At 40.5% G+C, this 20,083-nt stretch overlaps 1 protein-coding gene across 2 annotated transcripts in view; it reads right to left on the bottom strand.

Moving 5' to 3' along the window:
* The window catches only part of FRMD1 (FERM domain containing 1), a 64,108-nt gene that overhangs the window by 8,417 nt on the left and 35,608 nt on the right, over positions 1–20,083 (bottom strand). For both annotated transcript variants that reach the window (XM_067465571.1, XM_060753755.2), the window contains 7 exons: positions 18,088–18,167; positions 16,177–16,253; positions 11,758–11,944; positions 6,194–6,349; positions 3,485–3,550; positions 2,642–2,710; positions 1,104–1,278 (listed from right to left, as the gene is read on the bottom strand). In XM_067465571.1, the coding sequence (XP_067321672.1) occupies positions 1,104–1,278; positions 2,642–2,710; positions 3,485–3,550; positions 6,194–6,349; positions 11,758–11,944; positions 16,177–16,253; positions 18,088–18,167 (810 nt within the window). The remainder of the gene's footprint in view (positions 1–1,103; positions 1,279–2,641; positions 2,711–3,484; positions 3,551–6,193; positions 6,350–11,757; positions 11,945–16,176; positions 16,254–18,087; positions 18,168–20,083) is intronic.

Here is a 20,083-nt window from a genome sequence, read left to right as displayed (position 1 = left end):
GTGAGAGAATTGGCCGTCTGCAAGGATGTTGCCCAGGGGACGCCTGGATGATTTTGATGTTTTTATCATCCTTGTGGGAGGCTTCCCTCATGTCCCCGCATGAGGAGCTGGAGCTGATAGAGGGAGCTCATCCGCCTCTCCCCGGATTTGAACCTGCGACCTGTCGGTCTTCAGTCCTGCCGGCACAGGGCTTTAACCCACTGCGCCACCGGGGCATCCAGTAATATCCCCCCTTGTGCCTAAATGCCTAATGGCACAAGATTCTATCGGATTTTAGAAGCTAAGCTGGGTCAGCCTTGGTTAGTATTTGTATGGGAGACCACTAACAAATACCAGATGGTTATATTTCAGAGGAACGAACTGACAAAACCACATGAGTATTCTTTGCCTAAGAAAACCCCTATGAAATTTAAGGGGATATCATAAGTAGACAAATAACGTGAAGGCACGAACTCACACAAGACCATGTTATCTATCAGGATATGTTCCTTGTGGGTGCCTGAAACCATGGATAGTGTTGAACTAGTATCTGCTTGCTCAAGAGAGAAAAAAGCTGAAATGCAAGCTGGCAAACATTTTTCCTCCTTTTCACCATTGTCTCCTGTTCCCTGAAATTTTCTGAACTGAAGGGGAAAGCAAACAAGTACAGAAGGCTGCAGTAGTTGAGAGACTGTGGCAATGCACTTTCCTGCATGACAGGACCTTGCCAAGTGCCCAAACATGCCAACTATTAATTCCAGTCCCATATTTTTCAAAGGGCCAGACCCTCTTGCCTCACAATGTTTTGATCTCCACTGTGTTCACACTGCATAAATGATAGCAATCTGAAGTCACTTTAACTGCAATGACTTCCAGAATTCTGGGATTCTGGGGGGAGAGGGTGGGCTTCTACTTCAATCAGTTTACTAGCATCTGAGTACCAATTGAAATTACAAATACCAGGATTCCATAGATGGTGTCATGTGTGTCAAAAGTGTTCTATGTAGTGTGGATGCACTTTTGGTAACTTTTTCAATGTTTTGTTAAAATTGATGACTTTGCATTTGTCCAATGTTTGGTAGCTGGCCAGGTCCTTCTAAAAAGTAAACTTGGCCATTGTATACCTTCTGCATCTTCCATCAATTGGATCTGCTTAAGTACAGGCTGGATGTTAAGAAAAAGACGGTGACTGTTGCTGAGCAATTGCAGCAAGTGCCGAGATCGAAAAGGACAGCCGGTATAGTATACCAGTTTACGGGCAGAAGGCAAACCATCAGGCTGGATCACAAACTTCTTCCCCTGATTGAGAAGCAAACAAAACAGAAAACCAAATCAAAATAAAACAAGGTTAGAAGAAGAAAGAAGGTGAGGCTTTAATAGAACATCTGAACAGATTTTAAAAATGGGAACAGCAATCTATCTAGCCCTGTAGCAATTGGTCACAGATGGCATCACCACCTATGACCTCATCAGACGCTTGGTTTTCCCAGTCTTAGCATGCTGATGAGATAGGATCTGCCAGAGCCCATCAAATGATGCAGGGCTCTGTATCAGCGGCGTTCCAGCAGCATGTTGAGAGGGAGCCCTGAAGAGTCAGGTGACTACCCATCTCCAATTGAAAAAGCCAGGGACAGGATGGAAACCTTGTGGGGTGGCAACCCACTAAGGGGACGAAGGTGAGCACTGCTCCACTGTTTTCCCCACTGTCCCCAGGCTTCTGGGCCTCTATGTGATTAGGTTACAGTTTACAGCTTACAGTTTGAGGCTGGTCTTGCTTAAAAACCCAAGATTCCAAAGAAACAATTGCCAAACGTGATCCTGAGACACTGAATGCACAATATTTATTCTCCACCACAGATATAGCTGCTTCCCACAGTATAGCTTACAGCTCTTGTCTTCAGAAACATTCTAAGAAACTGTCTGCCTCAATAAGGTCCTAAATAAGAAATATCCAAAGTGATATCTTAACTACACATCTGATCATAGTGGGGTGAAGACACTGCTCAAGCTGGGTCCTTTTGTGGGGCTTTTGTTCAAATCTGATCATTTTTCAGAAGCAATGCAATACTTCTACATGTTGCAGACAAAAGGGTTTATTTTAATGGGTTCAATTATATGCATGCCCATTTCCAGGTAAGTATATACAGAGGAGCCAATGTGATATAATGGTTTGAGTGTTGGATTATGACTCTGGAGACTAGGATTTGAATCCCTGCTCAGTTACAGAAACCCATGGGTGACCTTGTGCAAGTCACACTCTTTTGGCCTCAGAGAAAGGCAAAGGCAACCTCTTTCTGAAACATCTTCCAAACAAATTTTGCCAAGAAAAGCTGATAAGTCAATCAGAGAGTTGTCATAAGTTAGAAACCATTTGAAGCAGCCCATCAACAACTAGAACACCAAAGTATACATAGGGCTGTAGCCTAAATTACACAATTTATTATCTATAGTTATTTATTTATTTATTTATTTATTTATTTATTTGCTACATTTGTATACTGCCCCTCTCAGCCTGCAGGTGACTCGGGGTGGTATACAAATAGTTATTCTATTAAGAAATGACTGTCATCTTTATATATTTGCTAACCCTAGAATATTCAGAGACCATATGATTCAAATAGCAGGTAAGCCAAAGGACATGGTTGGGTTCTGCAAAACTCACCAGAAATGCAAGTTTCCCAATATATGACCAGGGGAAATCATAGAGAAGTTGGCGAACATGGTTCACTTCCTAAAAGGGAATAGAATATAAGACAAAAAAATCTTGTAAGGTTTACAATATAGCATATTGGGACTGAAAAGAACTCAACAACTATAAAACAACCAGGGAATATGTGGTTCCTCAGATGTTCCTGTACTCATGGCTGGTGGGTAGAGATTATAAGAGCTCAAGTCCAAGAATATGTGGAGGGACATAGGTTTCTAAACTGTGGCCCAGAAAAAGGGTGGGAACCATAAGGCACATGGGTCCACCAAAACATCCAGTGATGACCCAGAACCCATATTTTTAAAAATAGGTAGGTTAGGTAGATAGGCAGGCATGCAAGCAGACAACTTTGAGCCTAAAAATGGGGATTCATTCCTCCAGATGTCTCTAGGGGGCAGAAGAGTTTATTTTATCATTATTTCAAAGATACAGTATATGTTTTAAATGTTAAAATAACCTTTTCTCTCCCTAAATAGGTTGTGGCCCACAGAAATTTGGAAAATCAAATCAGTTGAGATGCCTTCTGGATCCCCTGCATCTCCCACCTCTGATCTCCAGAGTTAAGAGCACACACTGAAGCTGCAGAAGCCGCATGGTAAAGAAGATAAAAAGAGACTGAGAGCAAGAGTAAAGAGAGAGTAGCAAAGTCACTGTCATCTCTTCAATTCTAAGTTGCACTGTGTTTTTAAAGTTTTTTGGGGGTGGTGGTAATGTGGTAATTCTACAGTGTAGTAAATTTATTTGCATTATTTCTACCCCGCTCATATCAGCCCGAAGACGACTCTTTCTATTTCTTACCTGGTAAATGTGCATCCCTTTAAGGGTTAGACCTAGGATGATTGTAGGGCGCTCCTCCTTCTTATCCTGAAAATACAGAGTGATACATGTTGAGAAAAAACTCTCTAGCAGTACAGCTCTTTGGTTACCAATTCGGGTGCTATTGGCCCACTAGGACCAATTTGAATTCTGGAACAATTCTGACCTGGTGCTGCACTTAAGAGTTGCAGGTAGAAATTGTACTCAATGTGCTTTTTTAGTCAGCTACATTTATTTTAAAGGTTCTTCTTGAGGTTCTTGCCTTTTTATGTATTGTTAATTCTACAGACAGACAACTGAGATATATTATATGTGGTGCTGAAAGACACAGAAGCTGTAGCTCATCTGTAGCTTTCTAGATGTTCATTGGACACTAACTCTCACCAACTATCACTAGCCAACAGTGAAGCTGATGGAAATTATAGTTCAGCAATAATTAAAGGTTTTCACATTACCCAAACCTATTTTAATTGGTAAAAAATGTTTCTGCCTTTCAACTCCAGAACAGTAAGTGGAAGCATGACCAAACAATTCTGGGTAGCTTCTAGGATAAGGATAGGTGATGCTTTGAATCATTACAATGATTTAGTGGGCTGAATTTACATAAACATCCTCCACTCAACTGCAACTAATTGAGACCTGCCTTGGTCTGTGTTTTGTTACTGTGTGAGATTCTGTCAAAATCTCATTGCAAAGCAAGGTGTTTTTTGTTTTTGTTTTTTAGTGTCGGCACTGAAGTGTTAGTAAGATTATTCCTAATGGCTACAATACCTTTTTATTTGTTTTGGGCTTGGCTTCATGTAAGCCGCACCAAGTCCCGATCGGGGAGATGGTGGCAGGGTACAAATAAAGTTATATTATTATTATTATTATTATTATTATTATTATTATTATTATTTACAATACATTTTCCCCCTAGCTTATTGCCGAAATTCTTCCTCATGATCCCCACAACATAAAAATACATACTATGAATCTGTTTCTCAAGCACATTAAAAGAAGAAGATTCATGTCTGTCCACACCCTGCAGTATTTCAAGTCAAACAGGAACTCAAGTATTAAAGCAACCAATTTCAGCTGTTCTGCATTCGTGGGCACGAGGCATGTCAGCTCTTGCCGCTTGTATTTCTTTGTTGCAAAGACTTGGAGTAATATCAAGCAACAGAGATTAAGTGGAGATCCAAAAGCAAGCATGGGTCATAATCCTATAGAAGGAAGAATTGCATGGGCAAGGTTTCCCTCCTGATGCTGTAGAGAGCAATACAAGATCAGGAGTAAAGGGTTATTGTTATAGTTTGTGATCTGTGATTCCTTCAGATGGCCTTTTGCTTTGAATGAATAACAAAAAAAATCTTGGTGTCTTGGTTTTTAGACCTGCTCCCGGGTGCTGATTCAGAAAAATGTATTGGCCAGACTACATCATCTCTATTTTCCGAGATATAGTTATAACCATTTTCTATGGGTGACCAGATGGCATATGCTAGGTATCTCAAAAACTAGAGCTCATTGTTGAAAACTGGTGCCATTTTTTGAATAAGCAGATCAAATATATCCAGAAACAGGTGTAACATTTGAGGCATCAACATTTGTGTTGCCCAGTGTAAATTTGTCCTTCAACAGAATAGAGTCTTTTCAGTAATATTACCTATAGGCCAGGGTTAAGTTAGAGGTGGACAATATGTAACCTAGATTGGGGGGGGGGGGAGGATGCATGTAACCAAAGGTCCACACTTTGCCCACCATTGTTTTAGAGCAGTGGTTCCCAACCTTTATTTGACCAGGGACTGCTTTGACCAGGGATCACTCTCCAACATTAGAGCCAAAAGGGTTACGAATTGGTTTTTGGTTAACTTGAGATTTGGTTTGGTTATTTGGGGTGCATTTGATAGACCACATTTGCTCTAGTTTCTAATACAGAACATATGCCATGCAGTAGTTGCTATCTGCTCACCCACAGAAACCCATATTTAATAAGCCTTGGCACTATATGGGGGTTTTGTGAGACCAGTCACTGTAGTTGCAATGGCGTAGTAACGGTGAGGTCGTGGACCATATTTTAGTTCTGTCGACTACTGGTGGTCCATGGACCACAGGTTGGAACCACCGTTTTAGAGGTTCAATAGGTCAGCCTGAGTGCAGCAGCATCTAAAGCAAATGCAAATCTGATGCCAACATTACCAGTTTTTTTCCATCAATGGAAAGTAGACTGTCTCTTCCATGATCTCTCACCTTTGGCCAGACTGGCTAGGACTGATCTTAGGGTCCACAAGATTTCCAGTCTGGTGTTAGGATGTAAGGATTAGATCCTGAATTTGTCTTATGGGAATGAAGGGGCTCCTTATATCTACAAGAAGCTTTCGAATCACCAAAAAGATTTCATTTGTAGAACAAGGGGTCAAACTTGTTTAGTTCCTCATTCCTAAAGCTGTTTCCTGCACTTTCCCAAATTTGCAGAAAGTGACATTAAAGAGTTTGCAGAGGAAGGAGAGAAGCATTTCCCCCTTTTCTACCTGTGGGAGCATTCTTAGTGAATTCTGTTCAAGGATACTCCTGCCATTGGAATAGGAATTGCACCAGCCCCAATAGACACAAGTTTACTTGTGGCTTTGTGCTTGACTTTAAAAGAAAATTCAACAAGGAACACAGCTTTTAAATTCAAGCATCATGCACTTGAAAGAAGCTATTTTGCACCTTCTGCAGTCTGTAGAAGTGGACAGGCACGTCTTCCAACAAGCATGATTCCTTGACATACTGCAGGATAGCTTCTTTGGTCGACAGGCCTTGCTGTTCTCGGTGCATTTTTGGAGCATGCTTCAGGATGTAATCACTCCCCCGCTTTGCAATTATCTGCCACAAGGGAAAGAGACAAGTTTAGCCGTTTCCTTAGCATCCCTTCAACAAGGGGGACAAGAGGAGAAATCTGGGGTGCCTTGCATGGTATGTAAGGCTCAGAGAAAGCTAAGCCTTTCCCATCTTAGAACTGCTTTTGACTACTTTTGAAACATGGAAGAGAACAGTTTTCTGTAATCTGATAATGTCTCTTCAAATGTCCTGGACTACATATCCCCCCAAGACATACACAAGGATTTTCTTCATCGTCCTATTGGGTGCTCCTTCTACTGGAGTAGGGGTCTGCAAATCTTTTAAGTGGAGGGCTAGTTGATGCTCCCTCAGACTATTGGAGTGGTGACTTTAATTATGTGCGGGTGCTTGCACACCATGGTACCCGTGCATGCATGCATCAGCCATGCCACACACCCACACTTGCCACGACTACTCATATTCACTCAATCTCACTGCACACCTGCTGCTGTGGGCACACACCCACTGTTAACACTCACTTGCCTCTGCTGTTGCCACACACACACACACACACACATGCTAATGACACATGCTTGTGTGTACATGCACCGACCATACATGGTGGTAGTGGTGGGGTCTGGGGAAAAGCCCTTGGTGGGCTGGATTTGGCTCACAGGCCTGAGTTTGGGGATCTCTGTATTAAGAGCAGGAATAAGCAGCTTCAGCCTGGCCAGGGGATCATTGCATGCTTCCCCCTTTTACCTGAATTATCTCAAAATCTTTTTGTTTTTTAATATCTGTTTTTTAAAAGTTCAACAGCACAATGTAACTCCCTTTCCCCTTGGGGCAACTTATTTAAAAGGAGGAATATCACTTCTGGGTGCTTCCAGAGGAGGCAAATCCCCTTCATTTTTCTATTCTGGAGGCAGAGAAAGTGGTCTGGACAGTCCAAAGAGGCTGTAAACAGTGAAAACATCCTCAGGCAGTCACATATAACTTCAGGGCCACACTGTGTCCAACCTCTTTTAGTGGACTGGTATGTGCAAGTGCAAAGAAGAGGACTTTCTGAGCTGAGAAACCCTCTCTAAAGAGACACAGGTCTGGTTTCAACTTCACAAGGGTTTTTTGTGGTGCTATGTAAAGCAGTTGTTTTCTTAAAATAAAATTTTTCAGACACTGGAAATTTTCCCAGAGACTGCTGTTGCTGCTACATTTTGCTTCAGGGATATTAGAGTTAATTGCCAATTTATTACTTCTATTGTGAAATAATTTAAAAACCCCAAAGGCTAGAGGTTGTCATATACATGTTTTAAATAAATACATATCTCAAAAAAGAAGTGTTAATAGTTATGATCTTCCAAGTGAACTTGGAAATAACATTTTAACATGTGTGCTTCTTTAATTAGAAAGCAAATGAAAAATAAAACTAATAACTATGACTGAGATTCTATTATACGAGACAGTTGCAACTGATATCTGGGTGATAGGGCAGAAGGATCTTTCCCACATACCCCTTCCCACGGACAACTGGTGGTCATTGAGATCATGGAAGTGAAGCTGTGCATGTGCTTGGCACCATTTAGCTCCCAATCCAGAGGTGAGGAAATGTTGCAAAAAGAGGTACTGGATATTTCCTTGCACATCAGACAATGCATTTCTATGGGCAAAAGTCCATAATGGCGCTAGTGTACAGACACCAGGATATGGCCCAAAGATCATTCTGTAAATATTATTGTAGCTTCTAAAGTGGGTCCTCGTCAACTAAGGTAAAATTCAGTCTGGAAGACAGAAATCCACCAGTTGCAAACTTCCCACTTCACTGAAGCACAGAGGTAGAAGCTCTTGAAATTCTTTCTTTGCAACAGTGACAGGGAAACAACTCCATTTTTTTATTTAGCCCTTGGCTTTTCTTTGAAGTGATGCCAACTGATCAAAGCTACTATGGAAAGATGTCTGCAGATGGATATGGGGGGGGGGGGGACCTATAACAACAGTTAAACATTTTAGAAGCCAATATTGCAAGATTCATCAATAGTTTCCATGTCTTTAAAACTTGTGAGCTTCTTCTGTCATAGTAATTCAGTAATCCAAGAAGGATGTTTACATGTTTCAAAGCTGGCTCATGTGACCTACATATATTCAATTTTTAAGAAAAAAGCATAGCAAAATGGGGAAAGACTGTGATTTTCATTGTGTTTGGAAAAAGTCAGGTCTCCCCTATATACAATTGTCTTTGAATTTAATATGGCTCCTTCAGTTGGTCTCAGAAGGATATAGAAAACTAATTGAGATGCTTGTCTAGATAAACAAAAATGGGATAATATGTTGGGTAAAATTCCTTTTACAAACTGTGTCTGTTTCAAGAAGAAAACATACACAAACGTTCTATTGAAATAGCATTTGACTCCTCTATGAATTTCAAAGATAAACCTCAGTCTTTCCTCCCTTTGCTGGCAAGGCTGGAAACAGAAGAACTGATATCAACATTTATGGTAGTTTTGTAGTAAAGTACCTAACTTTTGTGATGAAGCAGATATATCGCATTACTTAACGTTTTACAAAGACTCGAATTAGTTCTCCTAGGTTTCTTTTCTAAGAATGCAATGCAAAGGGAGCTCATAAACCCTGGGCTGCTTATTTATTAGTAGTTGCCAAGGCGGTTATAATTCAATTTTGAAAAGACCTAAAAATTATTATTATTATTATTATTATTATTCAGTTCTTGTGGGTTTTTTCGGGCTATATGGCCATGTTCTAGAGGCATTTCTCCTGACGTTTCGCCTGCATCTATGGCAAGCATCCTCAGAGACGTCAGGAGAAATGCCTCTAGAACATGGCCATATAGCCCAAAAAAACCCCACAAGAACTGAGTGATTCCAGCCATGAAAGCCTTCGACAATACATTATTATTATTATTATTATTATTATTATTATTATTATTAAAAGGAAGACATCTATAACTTCCTAGGAAAATAAGGTGTGACAATCAGCTTTGATTTAAAAGTGGTTTCCAACATATATTTGTATAAAGTATATAAGAAACATAAATGAATGTGACTTGGGTCTTATCTCCAAGATATCTCATGATGGAGATATATGCAAATACAGGCATTCCAGAATCCTATTTCCAAAACACTTGTGATCCTAATTATTTAGGAAAAGGCATGCTCAACCCATATGTAGTAGAAGCTTTCCTTGGTTAACATTGCAGATTCTAGTTTTTCTTTCCCTTGCTACTGCTCAACACTGAAAACGTTTTTTTTTTTTTTGTAATAGCATAGGAAACTCTTGAGAAAGAGTGCTTTTGCCTGAATGTTTTTGATTCCCATTAATTAGAGAGACTCTGCCTGCTAGCTGCACTGTGCCTCCCATTGTGTCTTTCACAGACTCCACACAGTTTCAATTATTTTGCTGCCACAGGGCCTGATGTTTCTTAACTCCTCAGCTGAGCGCCATGAGTCTAGGAACCTAGACTGCCCACTTTCTGCTTCCCGCTGTTCCTCACAGTCACCCACACAGAGCAGCAGTCCTGAGCCAAGGAACTCAATGAGAAGTCTACTCATGCATCATCACCCTCCAGTGGCCTGGGGGAAGGGAGAGAAGCATCTTGTGGGATATTGGGTGCCAACACAGGTGGTAAAAGTTGGCTGTTAATTCACAGATAAGGAACAATACCGTTTAAATCATGGTTGAACTTTGCTATGTTTATGACTTTACAGATTGCAGTGATTAATAAAAACAATTCATATCTTCTGCCAACTCCTGCACAAAGAATTTTAAGAGTGAGGCAACCAAGGACTGGGGCTCAGAAACTGTGCGGGAAAAATGAATTTGTGAGTGGCAAGTATTTTGACTTGCCTTGTTTCCTCAGAGATTATTTCCTAGTGTTCATGATAATGGGTGGCATCCCATGTCAAGCTTGTGCCCAAGATATTCCCTGTTTCCTCCAGTCCACTGTAGCAACCCTGGCTACAAACCCTCTTTTGATGGTTGAGGGTCTTTCTGAAAAGACATGGGATGGGAATGCTTCCACGGAATGGAGAAAATCTTCTTGAATCCTTTAAATCTCATGTTGAATGACTTTATATCAGGCTCATACAACCTGCAGCCCTCCAGCTGTTTTGGCCTCTCACTCCCAGAATGTCTGGTCATTAGACAAGCTAGCTAGGGCTTCTGGGAGTTGTCGAGGCCAAAACAGCTGGAGGGCCACAGGTTCTGCAGGCCTGGGTTATATCAAAGGTCTTTCCCACTATCCTCTTGACCCTCCAGAGAGATGTTCTAAGGAAGGTCTAAGTGAGGGCACACATCCCTGCATTCACAATATATTAGAAACAAATGAGATGCAGCAACATATATGACTGTCCCAAATCTTCCTATCTCACCTCTTCTTGCTGTGGCTGAGGGAGAAGGAGAATGTCAGCAACTGTTTAATTTAATTCCCATCTAATTATTTTCCTTTCCTTGTGATCGACATTATATTTGAGTGGAAGGCAAACCACCTTGGACCATTCCTTTTCTTTAAAAACTCTATGGAAAGTCAGTGTAAATTCGTAGGTGAACTAAAGGTTCATATATATATCTAGGCCTTTAGGGAGAGAACTGCCAAACCTATTAATTACAAACTGCTCTGGGAGCCTGGGAAGCTTTGTATTTTAAGAGTAAGGTATAAATACTCTAAATAAATTAATAAAGAAATGTCAGGGGGTAATTTCCTTTGGAACAGTTTTGGGGGGTGTGCCCAAGGCTTTAAGGGATGAAGTGGAGGAAAACATTTTGTCCCAGAAGGTGAATTCAGACAACCTATTCACTCATGTAAACTCAGAGGACTTGATAAGAATTTTAGGAAAGAGAAGACATGAGGAGTGTGGAGAAGGCTTGGAAAAGAAAGCCTTCTTACACTTTATTCCACCTGCTGAGCCTCACACCTTAATGATATTAAGATCATTAGAACATTAAGATCGTCTGGGGAGGCCCTGCTCTCGATCCCGCCTGCGTCACAGGCGCGCTTGGCGGGGACGAGAGACAGGGCCTTCTCAGTGGTGGCCCCTCGGCTATGGAATGCCTTGCCGGCAGACATCAGACAGGCACCTTCGTTGCTGACGTTTCGGAGAATGGTGAAGACCTGGCTTTATGAACAAGCGTTTGGCTAAGCAGTGCAACCAATCAAGGAAGACGGTAAATGGAACATAGGAATGGCACAAGGACTATGAGAATGGATCTGATTTCAACTGAGGCGTTATGTCTGTTGTTTTGTTGATTTGTCTTGTTCGATTGTTAATTGTTTTGGATCGATGTTGTTGATCCTGTTTGTTGCATTGTTATGTTTTAATTGCACTGTAAACCACATTGAGTCGCCTGTTAAGGGCTGAAAAATGCGGTATAGAAATGAAGCAAATAAATAAATAAATAAATAAATAAATAATATTGTTTCACTTTCAGAATGTGAGACTTACCCATTGTGGAAAATAAGTCTGGGGTTCAAAATAGTTTTCTCTATGAAAATCTTCCTGGTAGTCACCCACATCTACTTGCAGACCATAGGCAGCCAACAGAAAGTAGATTTCTTCTTTGTCTGTACACCGAGATCTCAGGACTTGCTCCCTGAGGTGACAGTAGTAATAGTGCCGGGCTACCTTGTCACTACAAAACATAGAAAAGCATGTCTTAAGAACATGAATAAAGATGAATGGGGAGCCATATAAATAGAAACTACGAGTATGAGGAAAAACTATTAGGTGGAGCTTATTTTATCAACATTGATCATAATGTTTATTATTTATAGGCTATCCTGGAAAACTCTTCCAGACCAGGTCAACAGGGAGAATTATTCTTTCTAGTTGCTAGGTGTCTTCAAATGGACTCCAGCTTATGGCAAACCTATCATAAAATTTTCTTAACAATGACATCATCCAGAGGTTTAAGTAGATGATACAATCATTCTGCACCTGGCTGTCGGTATGTAACTAGATGTTTCTCTCATCCTCCCCTGCTGTACAGGAGGGCTGCAGCAGCAAAACCTGAATTCTTGGAGGAGAGGTTAATTTTATTGGGGAGGAAGGAAGAAGCAAAAAACAAACACACACACACACACACAGAAAGAGAGAAAGGCATACCCAGGGCTACCTTAGACTTACATTTGTATATGTCAGGAACCAGATGCTGAATCTGGAACTTAGGGAGCCCTACTTAAGCGCCTGATAGATTCTAATGTTATGATGCTTTCAAATAAAACAACTGATTCTGGCAAACGTTTTGCATGTATCTTTGTATAGCATTTCCACTAAAGATTCTAGGTTACTGTTGACAACACTTCCTTATTTCAGAGGAAGCATAGTGATAATCAGGAAAGTAGAAAATTGGATGATGCCTATCGGACCTTCTATCTAAATATGGGGCACATCTATTTAGGGAAAACCTACCCTCTTTTTGATTTGTAACCCTGTTCATGCAGTACATTTGTGAATTTGGCAGTCAGGTTCTCTTCAGATACTCACAATGAAAAGGAAGGGAACATGGCGCTTTATGAGAAGGGAAGGAGGGTTTGCCTTCACTCTCATGTAATTGTCAATAGTGTGAAAATGACTGGACAAAGTTAGACTTCTCAGGGCCCTTTTAGACAGCCTTATAATCCAGACAAAGAAGCAGGGCAAAAAGTTGCGGGAGCTGAAAGCAAGTCCAAACACAGAGCTGTCAGTCCTGGCAAACAGTCCCCTGGTGATTTGAAAAGCTAGTTTGTATTGGATTTTAGAAATCCGCAAAATGGACACAGAACATCCACCGAAAGCTTTATTTTTTTTTTTAATTGACACTCCAAGATGCTCAGGACTTCTTAAGTGCTAATACAGATAAACGAATGTGCACACAAGCTGATTTCTTGTCATATACTCTCCTCGCCCTCCTGCTGCCTTTACGTTTGCCCTCTTAAACCCTGCTTCCCTTTGCGATCACTTGCCTGCCATGCTGGTGCCCACAAGCTCTGTTTAATTTCATTAATATGAAAACAAAGGAATGGTTGCAAAGAGTTATCATGGGAATTGCTTTCCAACTGTGCTTCCATTTAGCCACCTGTGTGTCCATGGCTCCATGTGTTTACAGTCCTCATCAGCTATTTTGGGATTTTAAAACATGCACAAGTGCTGGAGCAATCCATACCATGAAGTATTTTTCAGGAGTGCAGGGATAGTGATGTGAATATGTGCATTTTTCAACTGATCTCATATTTTAAGCACATCTTTTTAACTCATGTTTTTCAGCCAATGATGTGACTCAGCACACATTTTCAGCAAGTGTCATCTAGCCATCCCAACTCTCTTTTATCCCAGTTTCTCTGATTTTAGGGCCTGTGTAGAAGGGCCCTCACATGATATCTAAATGTTTTAGGTGAAAAATGAGTTTTTCTGCCTTCCTCCAGAGCCCCAAATTGAGACATTTGTAATGTAGGAAAACAGGGCTATCCACAGTGCGCCAAGTAATGTCTGAAGGAGATGTTGACAGATGTATTATGAAAAGGACAAAGAGACTGTCTCAAAACAAAACTCTAAGTTTGTGACTAGGGAGATGTATATGTTCTATGGAGGCCTTATAATTAATGGCCTTTTCCTTTTAAGAAGCTTATGAAAACAGTAGAAGGAAGAAGGAAGAAATAAAGAGCAAGGATAACAGAACTCAGGATTATCCTAGAAGTAAAAGAACAACTGCCTTAAGAACAAAAAGAACAATAACCCGGAAAAACCTACAACAACCCAACAACTGCCTTGCTCAGATATAAAAACAAAATGTTCATCCAATATAAAAAGCTATGTTTAATTTTAATTGCCCTGAAATCTTCATGATCTTGGCTTCAAACAACAGTCTGAAGCTATAATGCAAAATATTTACTCTGTCAGTTGCCCAATTTGATTGAACCAGCTTTGCTCCCAAGGACACAATGATTTTGTATTGTATAAAAAGAAAAGAGATAGTGATAGGCAGGGGTAGGAATCTCACAGCATCTCTGAGATAAACAGATATAAATTTCAACATAGAGCCCTTCCACACTGTCCCAATATCCCAGATTATTCGGTTATCCCAGAATAACTGGCAATGGAGGCTCATATATTCCAGTTTAGCAGATAATCTGGGATCAGATACTGGGATATAGGGCAGCATGGAAGGGCCCATAAGCTTTTGTGAACTTCATCAGATTTTGATTGTACAAGCATTCCCCAGTTAAAAACATCTGACTTATAAACAACTTGTAGTTAAGAACAGGGTGAGACAACAGGAAGTGAGAAAAATCTATCCCTAGGAAGTGAAATTCACTCCTGAAAGAGTTATCATGGGGAAAAGGTGTGTAAACTGAAGCTTTATAATTGATCCTTGTTTCCAGAACAAGCAATTTTTTTTCAAAATCCAATAATCCCAGGGACAGAAAGTGCAGTTAAATCTTCTGAAAAGGGGCACAGACAGCAAAACAAACACCACAGAGGAGTTAGCCTCTTTCTATGCTATCCAAAGCTAAAAAAATATGTTTCACTTGAGTTATTCTTAAAAATGTACTCGTTCCAACTTACAAACAAATTTAACTTAAGAACAAACCTACAGAATCTATCTTGTTTGTAACTTGGGGACTGCCTGTATTTATCCTATATTCCATGTGTATGAATCTCATTCAAATGCAGATGTCTCTCTCCTCTACTTTACCCTTTAATATTTCTTTTCTCCAGTATTAAAAAAACTTGAGAAAAAATAAGGATACGGTTCTTGACACAGATGCAAACAAAAAGGCAATCATGTTGCTACTCATAATTGCCTTTGCATTGTATTGTGCACTGCAGCCACAATGAAGGCACTTGGAAATGTCAACACACTCCTGAGAAAGACCCTGGAAAAAGCTATGCTCCAGTAAAAAAATAGGAAAAGCATGAAGCGCTATCTAAGGAAACCAAGTGCAGCATACACATGATGGAATGCAGCTGCCATTAATACCCAAGTTGGGGGGGGGGGGGGGGGGTTTGGAAAAATAAGAATATAGTGTAGAAACTAGCCCACAATATAATCGATAGAAAAGAATTTATTGAAGAGAGTTACAATGCATTCCCACCCACTGGCAAGAATCCAAACATTTTGCTTTCACACAAGGCTTTGTGGAGAATGGCATCATTCTTTTGGAATGTCATTTACAGCTTGAGAGCCCTGGTCTCCTGCTAAGGAAACATCTCACCCATCCACCCTAACCCGATTCTATTCCAAGACTCACTTTTTTTTCTTCTCCTCCATTTTTCTTTCCATCCTTTACCACAGTGGCTCTCAACCTGTGGATCCCCAGATGTTTTGGCCTTCAACTGCCAGAAACTCAAACAGCTGGTAAACTGGCTGGGATTTCTGGGAGCTGTAGGTCAAAACACCTGGAGACCCACAAGTTGAGAACCACTGCTTTACCAGAAGAAGCTCTTTTGCTTCTGAAAATTCTCTTTGACTCCCTTCTTTCCAAGCTTTGTTCCCAAAGAAATCACACAGATTAGCCAACCTAACAACTGAGCCATGTAATACATTTCTTCAAGTTCCGATATTTCTTTTCTGGAACGCCAGACTTTCGTGTCTTGCTAAATGTGCCAGAGGGAAAGACACCCAGCCTAATGAACTATAATGACTTAATTCACCATAGTTTTATTATAAATGTCATTGTTAATTGGAGAATTTAGAAAATTAGATGGCATCGTAGAAATCGCTATCAAATTAATAACTCAACAATTTAATCAACATGTTAATTCCAGGTTTTATCTAGAGGGCATGATAATGGGGGGGGGGGGGTTGTACAAGAGTCAGAATGGAAGCAAACACAATGGAAAGAAAGAAAATAAATAAAGAATAAATACACAAAATAACTATACCTTATGACTCGTCCATTTTCTACATAGTACTGTACTCTGAAGAAAGTAACCAAAGGAGGGCTGAACTTCTCTGTTGCCTTTTTAAAAAAATAGCAAAACATAAATATCCCAATGTCAGAACTCAACATTTTGAATTATCTTTCCAGTCCTATCACCTTCCATTATCAGAAACATTAGCAACAGTTGGAGTATCCTTGCTCTGCAAGTCCCTTAATATTAAAGTTCTCAAACTGTGACCCATAGAGAACAGGTAGTCTGAAGTCCCTGTACTAGAAACAATGGCAACTGCAGCAACAGCAGGAACTCAATGATGATAGTAGCTAAATTTTGGCTGTGACAGCTGGAGTATAACCCCCCAATAATTGGGGTGATGGTCGCTTTCATTGCTCCAACTACCTACCTATTAGGAAGTTGCCCAATCCTGTAATACATGTTTATTTACAGGTAAACTGTGCTGTAGCCCATGCATTCTAATTTTATTTATTTATTTATTTATTTATTTACAGCATTTTTATCCCGCTCTTTTCAGCTCAAAGGCAACTCAGGGCAGCGTACAAATTGGCAACAATTAGATGCCACAACATACATACATCAATTAAAAACATTTAAATAACATGATAAAATCTATATAAAAAGCATTAAAACTATAATAATCAATGTCTTCCAGTTCAACTCTTTCTCCTTCCCTGGAAAACCAGCTAAGTAACATAGAAGTTACCCACAAGAGACTTCTAGTTGTCATTTATTGGAAAAGTGCACAAAAGAGGTGCAGCTTCTTTTGATCCCATCCCAGGAGAAGTGTGGGATATAAATCCAATAACCAAACAAGTAACCATGAAGCTAAAAACTGACTGCTGCAACTGCCACATGTTTCTATCTCTGCTCTCTTGACTGATGGATGTCATTTGCCAGTTTGGCAAGAAGTCTCTAGAGCTGTACTACCTCTGAAAAGCTACAAATGTCAATTGCAGCAGATCACATCGCAGTTAAGTCACAGTCCAAAGGTCAGTTGAGAAGCAGACAATGTTATACGCCCAGTAGAGAAAAATGTCATATTATAAACTATATGGCTGATTAATTAATTAATAACAATTAAGCCTAAACATAAGTAATGCAATAAACTTGAACCTCATCACACTAGAGAAAAAATCCACTTAAAGTCTGGTTTCTGTCTCCTGCAGAATGCTGGGATTCGTAGTTTAGGGTGGAGCCTTTAACAGCCTCACTAAACTACAAACCTCAGAATTTTGTGTAATACAATACACATATATTTGAGAATTTGCATGGGATTTACTTCTGAGTAAAATGATCAAGGGTCTGGAGAACAAGCCCTATGAGGAGTGGCTTAAAGAGCTGGGCATGTTTAGACTGAAGAAGAGAAGCCTGAGAGGAGACATGATAGCCATGTATAAATATGTGAGAGGAAGTCATAGGGAGGAGGGAGGGAGCTTGTTTTCTGCTGCCCTGGAGACTAGGATGCAATGGAACAATGGCTTCAAACTACAAGAAAGAAGATTCCATCTGAATATTAGGAAGAACTTCCTGACTGTCAGAGCTGTTCAACAGTGGAACGCTCTGCTTCAGAGTGTGGTGGAGGTTCCTTCTTTAGAGGCTTTTAAACAGAGGCTGGATGGCCATCTGTCGGGGGTGCTTTGAATGCAGTTTTCCTGCTTCTTGGCAGGGGGATGGACTGGGTGGCCCATGAGGTCTCTTCCAACTATGATTCTATGAATGTCAATAGGACAACATTTAAACAAATGCAAAAGACAAGAGCAGACAAACATATTTTGGCAAGAAAATTGGAATTACATCATAAAAAAAAAGAATGGTAGCTTTCATTTTAACTAGAAATCTCAGTATGTAACACTTGCCAATAATTAGGTGTCAAAAACAAGCCTTATCAAGACATACTTTGCTGGTTTCCTTCTTCCACTCCTTTGGGAAGTATTTACAAAGTTTCTGCTCCAGGTCAATAAATACATATTCATTGTCTGAAAAGGAAACAGAAGAACAGATAGCAGATTTGACATTTTTCGAAGGGCCCATTGACAGTGTGACTTGTCCAAGGATCCTATCATTAAATTAAAAATCATATTCTATGACATGTAAGATACTAGACTTGAGAAGAACACATGTGCAGATTTTCTATAGTTGTACATTTTTTCCTGCTCAAGTTTCACTAATCCTATGAGACTTTCCTTTCACAACACTCCATGTAAAGGAGATCTAAAAATCTTAGGAGACCACAAATTGAACATGAGTTAATAATGTGATGTGGCAGCTAAAAAAGCCAATGTGATTCTAGGCTGCATCAATAGGTGTGAAATGTCAAGATGGTGAGAAGTCTTAGTACCACTTTTTCTGCTTTAACCATTGAAATAACCTGTGTCCAGTTCTGGGCACCACAATTGAAGAAGGATAGTGACAAGCTAGAAAGTGTCTTGAGAAAGGTGCCAAAAATAATCAAATGTTTGGAAGCTGTGCCTTATAAGAAATGGCCTAGGGAACTGGATACATTTAGCATGGCAAAAAGACTGAGAAGAGACATAATAGCCATACATATCTGAAAGGATGTCAGATGGAGGAGGGGCAAACTTGTTTTCTGCTTCTCCAGAAGCTAGAACATAGAGCAATGGATTCAAACTGAAAGAAGAGAGTTTGCCTAAATATTAGGAAAAATTTCTTAACAGTGAAAGCTATTCAATAGTGGAACATCCTGCCTTGGAGTACTGGGAGGCTCTTTATTTAAGCTGAGGCTGGATGGCTATCAGTTGGGAGTGCTTCTATTGTGTGTGCCTACATTATTTATTTCTATATTTAAAATATTTATATTCTGCCCTTCTCACCCTGCAGGGGATTCAGGGTGGAGCACAACATATATACGGCAAACATTCAAAGCCGGGACATAAAACCATAAATATACACAAACATTAAAATCACTTATTCACATTAAAATCAGTTGCTCAAAAACCATCTCAGGACACAATTTTGCCTCACTGTACTGCCCCAAAGGCTTGGTCCCACAGCCAGGCCTTCACCATCCTTCTGAAGGACAGGAGGGAAGGGGCTGATGGAATATTGCCAGAAAGGGAGTTTCATAACCGGGGGGCAATCACTGAGAAGGCCCTGTCTCTCGTCCCTGCCAAATGTGCCTTTGACAGTGGAGGGACTGAGAGCAGGGCCTCCCCAGAAGATCTTAGTTTCCGCAGTGGTTCATAAAGGGAGATGCATTCGGACATGGCAGGGGGTTGGAAAGGGTGGTCCTTGTGGTCTCTTCCAACTCTGATTCTACATCCAGTTTAGCTCTATAGGTGAGTGCTTACTTCTTTCTCATTGCAAAGAAATAGAGAAAAGCCTACTCTCAAATGGACCTAAACAGAGGACGACAAAGACACTTGCCTGCTCCCAAATTCCTAAAAATACCATGGTTGTCTCCTAGAATTAGCAGGTGCATTAAACCTTTGCATATAAGCTGGGAGTACATTTCACAGTATTTGTATCTTGAACAGAATACAAGCTGCATGACTGTTCAGGTTCGTTTCTGGGAAGCAGATGACTAAACACAGAAACTGTGTGTTATTTGTGCGTGGAACAGGGAGGGAGGGAGGGGAGGCAACCTACAAGACTTATTAAGCCACTTTAGAATTTCATAAACAGTGAGCGATCTCCCTGCCTTTCTCTGCCAAGAGCCCTCCTTTCCCCCCCACTCCCATTCTCTGCTTCTCAGACTCAGCCTGCTTTATTCCACCATCATCCACCCTTTGGTGCAGGAATGCAGCAGCAGTACATTCCAACTCTAATGAGGTTAATATTGTCAAAATGCCAACCTGCAGTGTAATCCTTCACTTACAGAATCCGAAGGCCCTCTCCCTCCACCCCACTCCAACATTCTCTCCCAGAAAAACAG

Source organism: Anolis sagrei, chromosome 1 (genome assembly GCF_037176765.1).
Source record: "Anolis sagrei isolate rAnoSag1 chromosome 1, rAnoSag1.mat, whole genome shotgun sequence".
NCBI lineage: Eukaryota > Metazoa > Chordata > Lepidosauria > Squamata > Dactyloidae > Anolis > Anolis sagrei.
The sequence above is the reverse complement of the archived record's forward strand: the minus strand, read 5'-3'. Positions and strand labels throughout refer to the sequence as shown.